The sequence below is a fragment of the Lolium rigidum genome, chromosome 2 (assembly GCF_022539505.1).
Source record: "Lolium rigidum isolate FL_2022 chromosome 2, APGP_CSIRO_Lrig_0.1, whole genome shotgun sequence".
Classification (NCBI taxonomy): Eukaryota; Viridiplantae; Streptophyta; class Magnoliopsida; order Poales; family Poaceae; genus Lolium; species Lolium rigidum.
In genome coordinates, this window is record NC_061509.1 from 38,543,919 (window position 1) to 38,561,955 (window position 18,037).

General features: G+C 44.1%; 1 protein-coding gene across 1 annotated transcript; it reads left to right on the forward strand.

Moving 5' to 3' along the window:
* Positions 1-14,784: 14,784 nt before the first annotated feature.
* LOC124686267 (dehydrogenase/reductase SDR family member FEY-like) lies at positions 14,785-18,033 on the forward strand. The gene is given in 9 exon segments (XM_047220243.1): positions 14,785-15,162; positions 15,694-15,814; positions 16,070-16,088; positions 16,091-16,186; positions 16,296-16,432; positions 16,561-16,662; positions 16,761-16,853; positions 17,300-17,372; positions 17,460-18,033. Coding segments are annotated over 9 exon segments (1,215 nt in total). The 5' UTR covers positions 14,785-14,854; the 3' UTR covers positions 17,726-18,033.
* The last annotated feature ends 4 nt before the right edge of the window (positions 18,034-18,037 follow it).

The window sequence follows — 18,037 nt, forward strand, 5'->3', positions numbered from 1 at the left end:
GATAATTGTCAATGCAAAGCAATATAACAAATGCAATATGCAAATATGTAAGAATCAATGCACAGTTCACACAAGTGTTTGCTTCTTGAGGTGGAGAGAAATAGGTGAACTGACTCAACAATAAAGTAAAAGAATGGTCCTCCATAGAGGAAAAGCATCGATTGCTATATTTGTGCTAGAGCTTTGGTTTTGAAATCATGAAAAAATTTTGTCAACGGTAGTAATAAAGCATATGTATCATGTAAATTATATCTTACAAGTTGCAAGCCTCATGCATAGTATACTAATAGTGTCCGCACCTTGTCCTAATTAGCTTGGGTTGACACTGATCATCATTGCATAACATATGTTTCAACCAAGTGTCACAAAGGGGTACCTCTATGCCGCCTGTACAAGGGTCTAAGGAGAAAGTTCGCATTGGATTTCTCGCTTTTGATCATTCTTCAACTTAGACACCCATACCGGGACAACATAGACAACAGATAATGGACTCCTCTTTTAATGCTTAAGCATTCAACAACAGATAATATTCTCATAAGAGATTGAGGTTTTATGTCCAAACCGAAACTTCCACCATGATTCATGGCTTTAGTTAGCGGCCCAATGTTCTTCTCTAACAAGTATGCATACTCAAACCATTTGATTGTGAAAACCGCCCTTACTTCGTACAAGACGAACATGCATAGCAACTCACATGATATTCAACAAAGAGTTGATGGCGTCCCTGAGAACATGGTTATCGCACAACAAGCAACTTAATAAGAGATAAAGTGCATAAGTACATATTCAATACCACAATAGTTATTAAGGCTATTTTGTCCCATGAGCTATATATTGCAAAGGCGAATGATGGGAATTTAAAGGTAGCACTCAAGCAATTTACTTTGGAATGGCGGAGAAAATACCATGTAGTATAGGTAGGTATGGTGGACACAAATGGCATAGTGGTTGGCTCAAGTATTTTGGATGCATGAGAAGTATTCCCTCTCGATACAAGGTTTAGGCTAGCAAGGCTTATTTGAAACAAACACAAGGATGAACTGGTGCAGCAAAACTCACATAAAAGACATATTGAAAACATTATAAGACTCTACACCGTCTTCCTTGTTGTTCAAACTCAATACTAGAAATTATCTAGACCTTAGAGAAACCAAATATGCAAACCAAATTTTAGCATGCTCTATGTATTTCTTCATTAATGGGTGCAAAGCATATGATGCAAGAGCTTAAACATGAGCACAACAATTGCCAAGTATCACATTACCCAAGACATTCATAGCAATTACTACATGTATCATTTTCCAATTCCAACCATATAACAATTTAACGAAGAGGAAACTTCGCCATGAATATTATGAGCTAAGAACACATGTGTTCATATGAACCAGCGGAGCGTGTCTCTCTCCCACACAAGCATGATGTAATCCAATTTATTCAAACACAAACAAAAATAGAAACAAACAAACGAGACGCTCCAAGTAAAGTACATAAGATGTGGCCGAATAAAAATATAGTTTCAAGAGAAGGAACCTGATAATTTGTCGATGAAGAAGGGGATGCCTTGGGCATCCCCAAGCTTAGACGCTTGAGTCTTCTTAGAATATGCAGGGGTGAACCACCGGGTGCATCCCCAAGCTTAGAGCTTTCACTCTCCTTGATCATAGTATATCATCCTCCTCTCTTGACCCTTGAAAACTTCCTCCACACCAAACTCGAAACAACTCATTAGAGGGTTAGTGCATAATAAAAATTAACATGTTCAGAGGTGACACAATCATTCTTAACACTTCTGGACATTGCATAAAGCTACTGGACATTAATGGATCAAAGAAATTCATCCAACATAGCAAAAGAGGCAATGCGAAATAAAAGGCAGAATCTGTCAGAACAGAACAGTCCGTAAAGACGAATTTTAAAATGGCACCAGACTTGCTCAAATGAAAATGCTCAAATTGAATGAAAGTTGCGTACATATCTGAGGATCATGCACGTAAATTGGCATAATTTTCTGAGCTACCTACAGGGAGGTGGACCCAGATTCGTGACAGCAAAGAAATCTGGAACTGCGCAGTAATCCAAATCTAGTACTCACTTTTCTATCAACGGCTTAACTTGGCACAACAAAACACAAAACTAAGATAAGGAGAGGTTGCTACAGTAGTAAACAACTTCCAAGACTCAAATATAAAACAAAGTACTGTAGCAAAATAACACATGGGTTATCTCCCAAGAAGTTCTTTCTTTTTAGCCATTAAGATGGGCTCGAGCAGTTTTAATGATGCACTCGCAAGAAATAGTATTTGAAGCAAAAGAGAGCATCAAGAGGCAAATTCAAAACACATTTAAGTTTAACATGCTTCCTATGCAAAGGAATCTTGTAAATAAACAAGTTCATGAAGAGCAAAGTAACAAGCATATGAAGATAAAACAAGTGTAGCTTCAAAAATTTCAGCACATAGAGAGGTGTTTTAGTAACATGAAAATTTCTACAACCATATTTTCCTCTCTCATAATAACTTTCAGTAGCAACATGAGCAAACTCAACAATATAACTATCACATAAAGCATTCTTATCATGAGTCTCATGCACAAAATTATTACTCTCCACATAGGCATAGTCAATTTTATTAGTAATAGCGGGAGCAAATTCAACAAAGTAGCTATCATTATTATTCTCATCAAGTGTAGGAGGCATAGTATAATCACAACAAAATTTACTCTCCATAGTAGGTGGCACCAAAAGACCACTATCATTATCATCATAAATAGGAGGCAAAGTATCATCAAAGAAAATTTTCTCCTCAATGCTTGGGGGACTAAAAATATCATGAAAACCAGACTTCCCCAAGCTTAGAACTTTCTATATTATTGTCAACAATGGTGTTCAAAGCGTTCATACTAATATTACTACCAGCATGCAAATAAGATTTCATAGGTTTTTTAATTTTCGCATCAAACAATCCATGTTTTAAATCAGGAAATAGAATAAGAAGCTCACTCTTGTACATTATGCCAAACTAGTGTAAACAAGAAACAACAAGATGCAATTGCAGGATCTAAAGGAAATAGCTTCGAGCACACACACGACGGCGCCAGAAAAATACTTTACCTGAGACCGTAGTATGAGATCCTTTTACCTTTCCTCCCGGCAACGGCGCCGTAAAAGTGCTTGATGTCTACGTTCCCCCTCCTTTCCCGTAGACAGTGTTGGGCCTCCAAGAGCAGCAGGTTTGTAGAACAAGCAGCAAGTTTTCCCTTAAGTGGATCACCCAAGGTTTATCGAACTCGGGAGGAAGAGGTCAAAGATATCCCTCTCATGCAACCCCGCAACCACAAAGCAAGAAGTCTCTTGTGTCCCCAACACACCTAATAGGTGCACTAGTTCGGCGAAGAGATAGTGAAATACAGGTGGTATGAATAAGTAGCAACGGTGCCGTGAAAATAGCTTGCTGGCGTGTAGTTGATGGTGGTAGTATTGCAAGCAGTAGTAACACAAGTAAACAAGTAAACAAGCAGTAGTAACGCAGCAGTATTTAGGAACAAGGCCTAGGGATTACACTTTCACTAGTGGACACTCTCAACATTGATCACATAACAGAATAGATAAATGCATACTCTACACTTTTGTTGGATGATGAACACATTGCGTAGGATTACACGAACCCTCAATGCCGGAGTTAACAAGCTCCACAATAATGCTCATATTTTAGTAACCTTTAGTGTAAGATAGATCAACAGACTAAACCAAGTACTAGCATAGCATGCACACTGTCACCTTCATGCATATGTAGGAGGAATAGATCACATCAATATTATCATAGCAATAGTTAACTTCGCAATCTTCAAGAGATCATGATCATAGCATAAACCAAGTACTAACACGGTGCACACACTGTCACCTTTGCACACGTGCAGGAGGAATAAAACTACTTTAATAACATATCACTAGAGTAGCACATAGATAGTAGTGATACAAAACTCATATGAATCTCAATCATGTAAAGCAGCTCATGAGATCATTGTATTGAGGTACATAGGAGAGAGATTAACCACATAGCTACCGGTACAGCCCCGAGCCTTGATGGAGAACTACTCCCTCCTCATGGGAGCAGCAGCGGTGATGAAGATGGCGGTGGAGATGGCAGCGGTGTCGATGGAGAAGCCTTCCGGGGCACTTCCCCGCTCCGGCAGGGTGCCGGAACGAGACTCCCTGTCCCCGGATCTTGGCTTCGCGATGGCGGTGGCTCTTTAAGGTTTTCCGTATCGTGGTTCTTCGCATCGTGGTTTTCGATCCAGGGGCTTTATATAGGCGAAGAGGCGGCGCGGAGGGGCCGACAGGGGGCCACACCATAGGGCGGCGCGGCCCCCTCTCGGCCGCGCCGGCCTAGGGTTTGGTGGCCCCGTGGCCCCCCTCGACCTCTCGGTGTGTTCCGGATGCTTCCGGGGATTCTAAGATCTTTGGCGTTGATTTCGTCCGATTCCGAGAATATTTCGTTACTAGGATTTCGAAACCAAAAACAGCAGAAAACAGGAACTGGCACTTCGGCATCTTGTTAATAGGTTAGTTCCAGAAAATGCACGAATATGACATAAAGTGTGCATATAACATGTAGAAATCATCAATAATGTGGCATGGAACACAAGAAATTATCGATACGTCGGAGACGTATCATGCACTAACCCTCTAATGAGTTGTTTCGAGTTTGGTGTGGAGGAAGTTTTCAAGGATCAAGAGAGGAGTATGATACAATATGATCAAGGAGAGTGAAAGCTCTAAGCTTGGGGATGCCCGAGTGGTTCACCCTCGCATATTCTAAGAAGACTCAAGCGTCTAAGCTTGGGGATGCCCAAGGCATCCCCTTCTTCATCGACAACATTATCGGGTTCCTCCCCTGAAACTATATTTTTATTCCGTCACATCTTATGCACTTTGCTTGGAGCGTCGGTTTGTTTTTGTTTTTGTTTTGTTTGAATAAAATGGATCCTAGCATTCATCGTATGGGAGAGAGACACGCTCCGTCTGTAGCATATGGACAAGTATGTCCTTAGGCTTTACTCATAGTATTCATGGCGAAGTTTCTTCTTCGTTAAATTGTTATATGGTTGGAATTGGAAAATGCTACATGTAGTAATTCTAAAATGTCTTGGATAATTTGATACTTGGCAATTGTTGTGCTCATGTTTAAGCTCTTGCATCATATACTTTGCACCCATTAATGAAGAAACACATAGAGCTTGCTAATTTGGTTTGCATATTTGGTCTCTCTAAAGTCTAGATAATTTCTAGTATTGAGTTTTGAACAACAAGGAAGACGGTGTAGAGTCTTATAATGTTTACAATATGTCTTTTATGTGAGTTTTGCTGCACCGTTCATCCTTGTGTTTGTTTCAAATAACCTTGCTAGCCTAAACCTTGTATCGAGAGGGAATACTTCTCATGCATCCAAAATCCTTGAGCCAACCACTATGCCATTTGTGTCCACCATACCTACCTACTACATGGTATTTCTCCGCCATTCCAAAGTAAATTGCTTGAGTGCTACCTTTAAAATTCCATCATTCACCTTTGCAATATATAGCTCATGGGACAAATAGTTTAAAAACTATTGTCGTATTGAATATGTACTTATGCACTTTATCTCTTATTAAGTTGCTTGTTGTGCGATAACCATGTTTCGGGGACGCCATCAACTATTCTTTGTTGAATATCATGTGAGTTGCTATGCATGTCCGTCTTGTCTGAAGTAAGAGAGATCTACCACCTTAATGGTTGGAGCATGCATATTGTTAGAGAAGAACATTGGGCCGCTAACTAAAGCCATGATTCATGGTGGAAGTTTTAGTTTTGGACATATATCCTCAATCTCATATGAGAATAATAATTGTTGCCACATGCTTATGCATTAAAGAGGAGTCCATTATCTGTTGTCCATGTTGTCCCGGTATGGATGTCTAAGTTGAGAATAATCAAAAGCGAGAAATCCAAAATGCGAGCTTTCTCCTTAGACCTTTGTACAGGCGACATGGAGGTACCCCATTGTGACACTTGGTTAAAACATGTGTATTGCGATGATCCGGTAGTCCAAGCTAATTAGGACAAGGTGCGGGCACTATTAGCATACTATGCATGAGGCTTGCAACTTGTAAGATATAATTTACATAACTCATATGCTTTATTACTACCGTTGACAAAATTGTTTCATGTTTTCAAAATAAAAGCTCTAGCACAAATATAGCAATCGATGCTTTCCTCTTTGAAGGACCATTCCTTTTACTTTTATGTTGAGTCAGTTCACCTATCTCTCTCCACCTCAAGAAGCAAACACTTGTGTGAACTATGCATTGATTCCTACATACTTGCATATTGCACTTGTTATATTACTCTATGTTGACAATTATCCATGAGATACACATGTTATAAGTTGAAAGCAACCGCTGAAACTTAATCTTCCTTTGTGTTGCTTCAATACCTTTACTTTAATTTATTGCTTTATGAGTTAACTCTTATGCAAGACTTATTGATGCTTGTCTTGAAGTACTATTCATGAAAAGTCTTTGCTTTATGATTCACTTGTTTACTCATGTCATTACCATTGTTTTGATCGCTGCATTCATTACATATATTTACAAATAGTATGATCAAGGTTATGATGGCATGTCACTTCGAAATTATCTTTGTTATCGTTTTACTCGCTCGGGACGAGCGGAACTAAGCTTGGGGATGCTGATACGTCTCCGACGTATCGATAATTTCTTATGTTCCATGCCACATTATTGATGATATCTACATGTTTTATGCACACTTTATGTCATATTCGTGCATTTTCCGGAACTAACCTATTAACAAGATGCCGAATAGCCGATTGCTCGTTTTCGCTGTTTTTGGTTTCAGAAATCCTAGTAACGAAATATTCTCGGAATTGGACGAAATCAACGCCCAGTGGTCCTATTTTGCCACGAAGCTTCCGGAAGACCGAAGGAGAGTCGAAGTGGGGCCACGAGGTGGCGACACACCAGGGCGGCGCGGCCCGGGCCCCGGCCGCGCCGGCCTGTGGTGTGGGCCCCTCGTGCCGCCTCTTTACCTGCCCTTCCGCCTACAAATAGCCTCCGTCGCGAAACCCCCGGTACCGAGAGCCACGATACGGAAAACCTATCGAGACGCCGCCGCCGCCAATCCCATCTCGGGGGATTCGGAGATCTCCTCCGGCACCCCGCCGGAGAGGGGATTCATCTCCCGGAGGACTCTTCACCGCCATGGTCGCCTCCGGAGTGATGAGTGAGTAGTTCACCCCTGGACTATGGGTCCATAGCGGTAGCTAGATGGTTGTCTTCTCCTCATTGTGCTTCATTGTTGGATCTTGTGAGCTGCCTAACATGATCAAGATCATCTATCCGTAATGCTATATGTTGTGTTTGTCGGGATCCGATGGATAGAGAATACTATGTTATGTTAATTATCAAGTTATTACCTATGTGTTGTTTAAGATCTTGCATGCTCTCCGTTATTAGTAGAGGCTCGGCCAAGTTTTCGCTATTAACTCCAAGAGGGAGTATTTATGCTCGATAGTGGGTTCATGTCTCCGTGAATCTGGGGAGTGACAGAAACCCCTAAGGTTATGGATGTGCTCGTTGCCACTAGGGATAAAACATTGATGCTATGTCCGAGGATGTAGTTATTGATTACATTACGCACCATACTTAATGCAATTGTCTGTTGTTTTGCAACTTAATACTCGGAAGGGGTTCGGACGATAACCCGAAGGTGGACTTTTTAGGCATAGATGCATGCTCGGATAGCGGTCTATGTACTTTGTCGTAATGCCCAATTAAATCTCACTATATTTATCATGACATGTATGTGCATTGTTATGCCCTCTCTATTTGTCAATTGCCCGACTGTAATTTGTTCACCCAACATGCTTTTATCTTATGGGAGAGACACCTCTAGTGAACTGTGGACCCCGGTCCATTCTTTTATAGTGAAATACAAATCTGCTGCAATACTTGTTCTTTACTGTGTTCTTGCAAACAATCATCTTCCACACAATACGGTTAATCCTTTGTTACAGGCAAGCCGGTGAGATTGACAACCTCACTCGTTTCGTTGGGGCAAAGTACTTTGGTTGTGTTGTGCGGGTTCCACGTTGGCGCCGGAATCTCCGGTGTTGCGCCGCACTACATCCCGCCGCCATCAACCTTCAACGTGCTTCTTGACTCCTACTGGTTCGATTAAACCTTGGTTTCTTACTGAGGGAAACTTGCCGCTGTGCGCATCACACCTTCCTCTTGGGGTTCCCAACGGACGTGTCAACTACACGCATCATAGGCATGTCGAAGTGCTTGTCGAATTCCTCCTCGATCTTCGGGTCACCGTTCTTGTCCAAGTCTTCCTCGTGGGCGTCTCCTTGCATTCCTATGATGCTCCTCTTGCCCCTCCTCACGACAACACGGCTAGGCCTCGACAGATCGGTGATGAAGAAGCATTGGTCAACTTGGCTACTGAGTACCCATGGCTCATTTTTTGCGGATGCGTTCTTCGATTTTGCATCGGGTATAACCATGGTGGTGAAATATCGGCCTTCTTTTTCGACCTTCTTGGCCCATCTCACACAAAACATTGGCACCGTCTCTCCACAGTAATTGAGCTCCCATATCTCCTCGATCCTTCCAAAAAATCTTTCCTTGACATTAGTCTCGTCATCGGCGTATGACAGCATAGTTACTCCTGAGTTTTGATTTTCACTATTTCTGTCCTTTTCCTCGGTGTAGAATCTCAGTAATCGTTGATGTCGTACTCCCGATAGGTCCTTACGTTATGCCCGGGGCCCTGTGATAAGGTGTATATGAGTTTTTCATCTTCGGTAGAAGGCCTTTTTCTCTGTGCTTCAACAAGTTGAGTTTGCTTGAACCAACGCGTGAAGCTGGAGTTGTGCTCTTTGGTTACGTCTCCCATCTTCCTCGGCCGGCCCATATCGATGTAATTCTGCTCGATCATGCTTTTGTGCTCTTGCACGAAAGGTTCGATCAGTTTTAAGTGTTGTAGCGCGACCCGGTGAGCCCTGTCAAAGTCGTCGCGTCGATTGGCAATGCCGACATGGAGGTGACCGACTCCAGTGAGCCTGCCGAGGTGCGTCCTAGGGGTAGACCAACATGATCCTCGTCATCCTTGGTGCTTAGATAATTCTGGCAGAACGAGATGCACTCGTAGGTTAGAAACCCCTTGGCCATGCTTGCGTCTGGACGGGCCCTATTGCGAACGTATCCTTTCATGACACCGTTCTGCCTTTCGAAAGGCATCATGTTGTGGAGGAACGTCGGGCCGAGCTGCTTGATGTCTTCAACGACATGGAGAAGGAGATGGACGCATATATCACGGAATGCGGGCGGGAAGTAAATCTCGAGCTCACATAGTATCACCACGATCTCATCCTCGTAGCATCTTGAGCTGCCTCACGCCGATCGACTTCCCGGTGATAACGTCAAAAAAGTTGCAAAGGCCAAACAGCGTATCACGGACGTGCTCGTCCATTATGCCTCGGATCGCAACGGAAGTATTCGCGTCATGAGCACGTGGCAATCGTGAGACTTCATCCCGGTGAACCTCTTCTTCGCTACGTCCGGATATCTGCTTATATTCCCCGAGTAACCGTGAGGAACTTTCACTCCTAGGAGGCACTCGAAAACCGCTCGAGCTCCTCCAGACTCGTTGTGAAGCAGGCAGCGGGAAGCACCACCGCGTTCCTCTTAGCCCTTTTGCGGAGACGTTGAGTCCCTTCCGTCTGATCATCATCATCATCATCGTCGTCATCAGTATCGGGGGCTTGAAGATCTTTCCTAATGCCAAAATGTTTCAGATCGTATCTTGCTTTCGGTCCATCCTTGGACTTTTCTGAGTTGCAAAGAGTGCCAAGCAGACTCTCGGTAACGTTCTTCGTAATGTGCATGACATCGAGGCTGTGGGGCGTGTGGAGGACCTTCCAAGTACTCCAAGTCGTGGAAAACAGACCTCACTTTCCATACACCGAGCAGCGGCTCGGCTTCGGTCGCTTCTTTCCGGCACTGGGCACTCCTTCCAATTTTTCGGAAGATCATCGATTTCGCACCGCTCCTCGGGCGTGGGGGTCCATCGGGCTCATCTTTACCATTGAACAGGTCACCGCGTTTTCTCCACGGGTGATCCAAGCGAAGCCACCTTCAAGCACCTGGGTACACGGTTTTCGAGGACCCGGGATCCCTTGGTAGTTGTAGATGCGGGGTCTCGTCCATGCACTTCACACAACCGTTGAATCCGTGGCCGACCTGGGCAGATACATATGCGTAACCAAGATAGTCCGTGACCGTCGTGATCAACGCGGCTCTCATATCGAAATAAGTTCTAGTGTAGGCGTCCCACGTACGGGGTGGCGTCTTCCACAACGTGTCTAACTCCTCTTTCGAGCAGCCCGAGATACAAATGCATGTCGACACCTGGTTGTTTCGGCCCCTGAATGAGAATACTCAGGTGTATGTACCTTTGCTTGGTGCACAGCCAGGGGGTAGGTTGTAAGGCCATACAAACACAGGCCAGGTGCTATGCGTGCTACTCTGGTTGCCGAATGGATTGAGTCCATCGGTGCTCAAACCCAGCCTGATGTTCCTTGCGTCGCCCCCGAACCTAGCGAGGAAGGCGATGTCCAATGCTTCCCACTGTCCAGCGTCTGAAGGGTGTGTCGGCATATAGCCCATCTCCGGATCTTCTTCGGGCTTCTGCCTTTCCGCGTGCCATTGCATGAGCTTTTCTTCCTTAGGGTCCACGAAATACCACTGCAGATGGGGAGTGATAGGAAAGTACCATACCACTTTTCGAGGTACCTTCTTGTTCCCAACCTTGTACTGTCCGTGGCCGCACACCGGACATGTGGTTCTGTCCTTGTACTCGCACCTATAAATCACACAATCATTAATGCAGGCGTGGTATTTTTCGTGCGGTAGGTCAAGGGGGCACACGACTTTCTTGGCCTCCTCGATACCACTTGGCAATGTGTTCCCCTCCGGAGACGATCGTGCCGGAATTTCAAGTTCTTGCCGAGTTGGAATCGGTCCACTTGTTCTCGCGTCTTCATATGCAGGTAATCGGGCGTTACATGCAAGCGCGTATCCTGCGGACGGCACCCGAGGAAAGATCGGAGTCATCCCGTCTTTCTCCATTTGCGGCAGGCTTGGCTCTCTCTCTAGCCGCAACTCTATCATTGCTCGTCTCCCGGAGGAGCAGATCTTGAACATGAGAGTCCCGCAAGGCCGAAATTAGCGGGGTCGCGCCGGAATCTTCTTCTTCATCATGATGATCTTCTCCGCCGGCATCTTCTTCTTCATGATGATCTTCTCCGCCGACTTCTTCTTCATGATGATAGTCCCCGTCGACATGATGATAGTCTTCTTCATGATGATAGTCATGTCGCTCGACATGGTCTTCATGCGCACCATTTGATGGGCCGGCCGCGCCTGGTTGTCTTGCATGAAACCGTGCCTCAGCAGGTGCTCCTCCAGTTGTCCGGAATCAGGGTTGATCTAGCGCTCGAGTTTGCATGATCGACACGGACATCTTATCTGGCGCCTATTGTTCCGAATCATGTCCTCCTTCGCGTCTATCTTGTATCTAGAGATTCGAGCGGAACTCATCGAGAGGACCATGCTTGCCTGCAAATGGTATACATATAACAGGAAATTAGAACCGCAACACATGCACACACATGCATGGGCCGTACCTCTCCTCAAGGTATTACATGTAGCGGAAAAATTCGGCATGACCTCTCCTCAAGGTAGGACATATGGGTAGTGCAAAAATTTGCCGAAACGGAAATGAATCAACATTTCGGCAAACATCCGTGCACCACACCGGCACACACACACAAGCGCTTCACCTGCAACAAGCATCCATACACACGACGGCCACACAAGATCTACAAGCATATGCATGTCTCCTCCAAGCATATGTATGTCTCCTCCAACTACTCACCTCGTAGATTCGATACCGAGACGAGACCGCGATCGATGAGTTCGAGAGGAGGAGAGAGTATGGAGAGCCTTCTCCTCAACTCCAATTATGTATCAACCAAAGTAAGTGCAACAAATACCCAAGCAAGTGAAAAATATAGCCAAAATGGTATGAGAGAGAAGGGGGGGACGAGCTAGATGGAGGAAGAAGAATGGCTTGGGTAGTGTGGTAGGTGGGAGGTTGGCTCACTTTTGTATATCTGGTTCGCTAATTCTGTGGCCCACCGAGCACAGTGCGCCACAGAATACAATATTTCTGTGGCGCACCAGGAAAAGTGCGCCACAGAATACCTTATTTTTGTGGCACGCCGCGGAGCTGCGCCACAGAATAACGTATTTCTATGGCGCACTTGGGACAGTGCGCCATAGAAAAAGCAAAACCAATGATTGGGGGTGACAGGGTGTGGGCCCCACCAAGTTTTTGTGGCGCATGATTCCCTGGTGCGCCACAAAATTAAGCTATTTCTGTGGCGCACCTTGCCTGGTGCGCCACAAAATAACTTTCTGTGGTGCATTTTTAATGGTGCGCCACAGAACTAAGATCCACCTATAAGCGTTTCCCTACTAGTGATAGTCACATATCACAACATCAAGGGCATGCCCACATACACACTAGTTGAACAATCATCAAAACTCGCATCACACTAAGATTAGGGGTTTCAATACCCCATATGAAAAAGCCAAGACGCCAAAACATAACCCTACTTATCATGAGGAGAGGAGGCGGGATAATCATGATAACTGACCACCCTCTACGTGGAGTCCTCATCGTCATAGATCCTCACTTCATCATCAAATCGCCCTTGACCTTGAAGATCGGGGCATCCATGATCTCTAGGCTATGTGCATTTTCTAGAGGTCTTGAGTGGAAGGATATGGGTATCAAACCCTTGTTAATGGCTTGAAGTCTTCCGGGATGACCACCAGATAGAGTTCATCCTTGTTCATATGCACATAGAACCACGATGGCTAAATGGAATCACTGAAGTGTCCGATCTTGGGACGCGGGTCTTTCTCTCTCTCCCTCTCTCTCCGCCACCACATTCCTACATGGAACCTCTTCAATTGGACCCATGATTCATAGAAGGCGCTCTTTCTAGACTTGGTGGACCAAAAGGGTGTTGGCCATGATTGCTTGATCAAGACCAGTATATTCTTCGCGTTGTACCTCTGATGCTCCTGCATGAAGCACTACCATTGTGCAATCTTCCGGCCAAAATCGTCAAAGGAAACCGAAAAATTTCATCGTCGGACTAAGATCATTATCTATAAATAAGATACGAGCCCCAAATCTAGAGCATCACCAGACTAAAAACCCTGCGTAAATCCAAATCTAGCATCCCTTAACCTAAATACATGTAAGATGAATATGGATGAAAATATAATTCAACCCCATGTTTCATAAACCCTAATCCAATCTCTACTTTGCCGCATTCATATGTGAAGAGTGTTGGAGAACTTAGAACCAATGCAACAAATTAAGGGGTAAGCCACATTTGAGTCATCGCCAATGACACCGGTGAAGAGTGGAAAACGTGTACTATCTGGTAAGAAGTGAGCATCCAACGTTGTCGGTGAAGCTAAGCCACCGCAACAATAAACACGTAAGACGAAGAATGATAGTCGCTCAAAGGAAAATAGAGACGAACGGTTCATCCAGGCATGTGTTTGGGGGAGTGAAAGAGCCCAAAAACTAATGTCACATGTTACCAGCCGTGTAGTTGCATGTTAGTTGTGGGGTCAGCTGACCGCTTCATTTTGTATATATTTATGAATTGGTATCTGCTATTAAGATGCCTACATGATTTTGCTGCTGGCTCCGCGCTGCTGCTAGTTATCAATCAGATGTGTCATCTCTCGCCATCTCGCCTCGTCTAGCTCGGCAACCATTTGCAGCTTTAAGAGGTTGGACCATTGGACACATCTCCATGGCCCAACCACATTACCGTGTAGTGTATGGGTTTCATATATACAAGGAGATACGGCCCAACCATGGTCCAACCACATTACCATGTAGTGTAGGGGTTTCATATATACAAGGAGATACGGCCTTCTCCAATGCATTACCTCTTAGCGTGTTAACCAAGGTAGCATGTATTTTAAGAGAAAATCATACAATGCATTGTTTTTTAGGGTTGTATCATAGTGAGAATGTATTTATCTTTACAAATTTGGGCTCATACTTTTTCAAAATTTGAAACCAGTATCTTAACGTTTTTAAAGAAAACTGAAAAGGCCTAGATATAGACAATGTTGTACTTTATCAACGTGCAAAATCTCACTTGAAATGCCTTATATTCGGCGCAACACACAAAAATGACAATCTAATAGATTTGAGTGGTTTGAAAATTTACACTCTTCACTATTTTAGATGTCAGACTTTATGCCCTGAATATGAAGTATCTTTTGAGATGAGATTTGGCAAGTTGGCAACATACAGCATTATCTACATCTAGGTGTTTATTTCAGACTCTTTCTAAATCTTCACAATGTTGTTTCTAATTTTTTCAAAAAAGGATTCCATGCAGCCCGAGCTCCATTTTTCCACACCCGTTATTCTCTTTTCTACTTAACTGCAGTGTCACATCAGAAAAGAAACTAGCATCGAGCATTAGGAGTCGTGATACTGTACCAAATACGGTCTCCAACGATCACTAATCAAGGCAAGAGGAGTACTCGTACTATAATAGTGACAGATTTGAAAGTGAATCGTGCAAAGGGGAAGAGACAGAGGCCACAGCTGCCAGTCCACTAGAGTACAGATCTCCATCGCCTCTGCCGCCTGTCGCTCTTCCACCAAGGAAAGATTCCCTCCTCCGACATGGCCGGCGACCTGCGCCAGCGTCGCGCCGCGGGGGACGCCAGCGGGGAGGAGGAGCGCGCCAAGGCGGGCACGTCGTCCGGCGGCGGCGGCGGGGTCGAGGAGGCGGCGGAGCGCGGGAGCGGGGGCAGGAAGGAGGCGCTGGGGTGGCTGGAGTGGAGCCGCGGCTGGCTCGCCGCCGTGGGGGAGTTCTTCTTCCAGCGGATCGCCGCCAGCCACCTCGCCAACCCGCTCGAGCTGCCCCCGCTCGACGGCGTCTCCATCATCGTCACCGGCGCCACCAGCGGCATCGGCCTCGAGATCGCAAGGTGTCTTCTTTCGCCTGCCCACAACTCTATAGATGGGATCTCCTAACTGTTGCTATTAAGCCAATTCGCTCCAGAATTGCTGCTTGGTCTTATTAGGTCTAGTTTCTGAATTCCAACTAGCAACATGTGTAACTGTATTCCAACTATACACTGACAAAATACATTGTTAGGCCGTGCTAATACATGACAGCAAATACTTCACAAATCTGACTGTGCCGGACCAGTCAAATTGTTACCTGGTTTCAACTCATTTGAGGCAAAACTATGCTGTTCTGCAATGTCTCTTTCTTTGTTCACCAGTCAGCACATTGCATCTCTGGGGGAGATCTTAGTCTTCTAGTTGTTCTCTATTTCATTGCAATTGGGATTTTTGCATGGAGTCATGTGATGTTTGCCTCGATAGATTTGCGTCACATCCTACACTGTAGAAAGTATTAGGATTTTGGAAAATGTGTGAAGCTCCAAATAAGTGGTGGATATCTTGCTCTGAAACTAATATTGAGTATGTCTTTGGCCTCATGATCAAACCAGGCAACTCGCACAAGCAGGAGCCCATGTTGTGATGGCAGTTAGGAGACCCAAGACAGCACATGAGCTGATCCAGAAATGGCAGAATGAAAAATCAGAATGTTCCATGCCACTTAATGTCGAGGTAATTGTTGATGAATGGATGGATTTGAGTGTGCTGACATTTTATCCTTTTGCTCTTCCTCGTTTGATATATAGACATAGGTTTAGAGTTTCTGATTTTTGTTGGTTCTTGTTGAGTTCCAACTTCCAAGTGTGTTGTATATGGATTTATTCACATTGAGGACGAAAGGAAATATGTTGCAATTGCATATCTTAATTGTTGAAGTGCGATTTAACTGCAGACTATCTGACACTGTGTTTGAATATTCATCTGAAGGTAATGGAGCTGGATTTGATCTCCTAGACTCAGTTGTAAAATTTGCTGATGCTTGGAATGCCCGTATGGCACCCCTACATGTATTGATCAACAATGCTGGCATTTTCGCTATAGGAGGTGTGTATGGAACCTGATTATTTTGACTTTAGCCTTTAAATTGATCCAATTTGCTGAGTAGTGAAGTAGATAATTATATGGAAATAACTGACCTTTCCCTCCCCTGTAGAGCCTCAGCGTTTTTCAAAGGATGGATATGAACAACATATGCACGTGAACCATCTTGCACCAGCTTTACTAGCAATGTTGCTTCTACCTTCCCTTATCAGGGGCTCCCCAAGCAGAATTATAAATGTCAATTCAGTCGTGAGTTTTCCATCATTACCAGTTCCTTCTACTAACAGGAACTACTCATTTCAATCTTCAAGTCGTTATCGTATTGTCAACCTTCTCCGTACACTTGCAACATCTAACATGCTTGTGTTCGATTTCAGATGCACACACTAGGTTTTGTAGATGCTGAAGATATGAACCTTACATCTGGAAAGCACAAGTACAGAAGTTGGTTGGGATACTCAAATAGCAAGTTAGCACAGGTATCGTCATGTTTCATTGCAAGTGGAATATCATTGTCTAAGCTTTTTATGCATCTTGTTTAATGTTACTTTGTTCTGAGTTCTCATCTCATACTCAGGTAAAATTTAGCAGCATATTTCATAAGAGAATTCCTGCAGAGGCTGGTGTCCATATTGTTTGCACCTCTCCTGGGATTGTCCACACAAATGTTGTGAGTGCCACCACCACCCTCCTCTCCAATTTCATTCACTTTCAGTTTATCATGTCCTTTATTTTGTTTCAGAAGGTGAAACTGTGAAGTGTTCTTTTTACCTATTTATTGTTGTGTACTTGGCTCTTTGCGTTTGGAGAAGAAAATGGCATACATCGAAACCATCTGCATTGTAGAAATATAGGAAGGATTAGATAACATTATCAACTGAGCGGTTGAAACACAACGACAGATGAAAATTATCTCTGCAGTACAAAGGTGCATCTCAGAATATATGTTGTGAGAAAATTTGTTCAGATCTATTCCCAGTATCAAGTCTACTGTCCCTACCGGATAATTCCTATTGATCATTCTGATGGACCATGATACATCTATAAACTCACTCTGCTCTCCCTATGTTTGTTTACTCCCTGGATATTGACTTAATCACCCATGGCATGACACAGGCGCGGGACCTCCCTAAGATTCTTGTAGCTGGATATGGTCTCATTCCCTACTTCATATTTGATGCTCAAGAAGGTGAGTCCCTGAATCTTTTGTGTATTGCCTTCTGTCATTTAACAATGTCTGCGTCTCCTAATATACTTCATCGCCGATGTAACGCAGGATCAAGAAGTACATTGTTTGCAGCATCTGACCCCCAAGTTCCGGAATACTGCGAGACATTGAAGTCCGAAGACTGGCCTGTCTGTGCATGCATTAACTATGACTGCAATCCAATGAATGCCTCGGAAGAAGCACACAACCTCGATACATCACACCTTGTCTGGGAAAAGACACTCGAGATGATCGGCCTCCCATCCGATGCTCTGGAGAAGCTCATCGCGGGTGAATCGGTTCAGTGCCGCTACGGAGCAGAGAAGTCGGAATAGGGAGGATATGTACTGCCATACAAATAAATAGGATGGATATCTCAAAACGCATGATCAGCCTGATCTAATTCATTTTTAGTTTCTAGTTCAGTGGTGGTTCTAATTAAGTACTTGATTGGAGTACCTTTGTTATACCAAGAGGTATAGACTGCAACCAGTCCGCACTTGTTCCTATGCATCTGTGTGCTTGTTACGGGTGATAGAATTGTAGAGTTTTGTGTTGTAAAAACATATTTTGGTGGCCATTATAGTACTGCCTGGGAATTAATGAGAAATCTTTATGAAAAAATGTATATTTTCAAAGATCAGTTC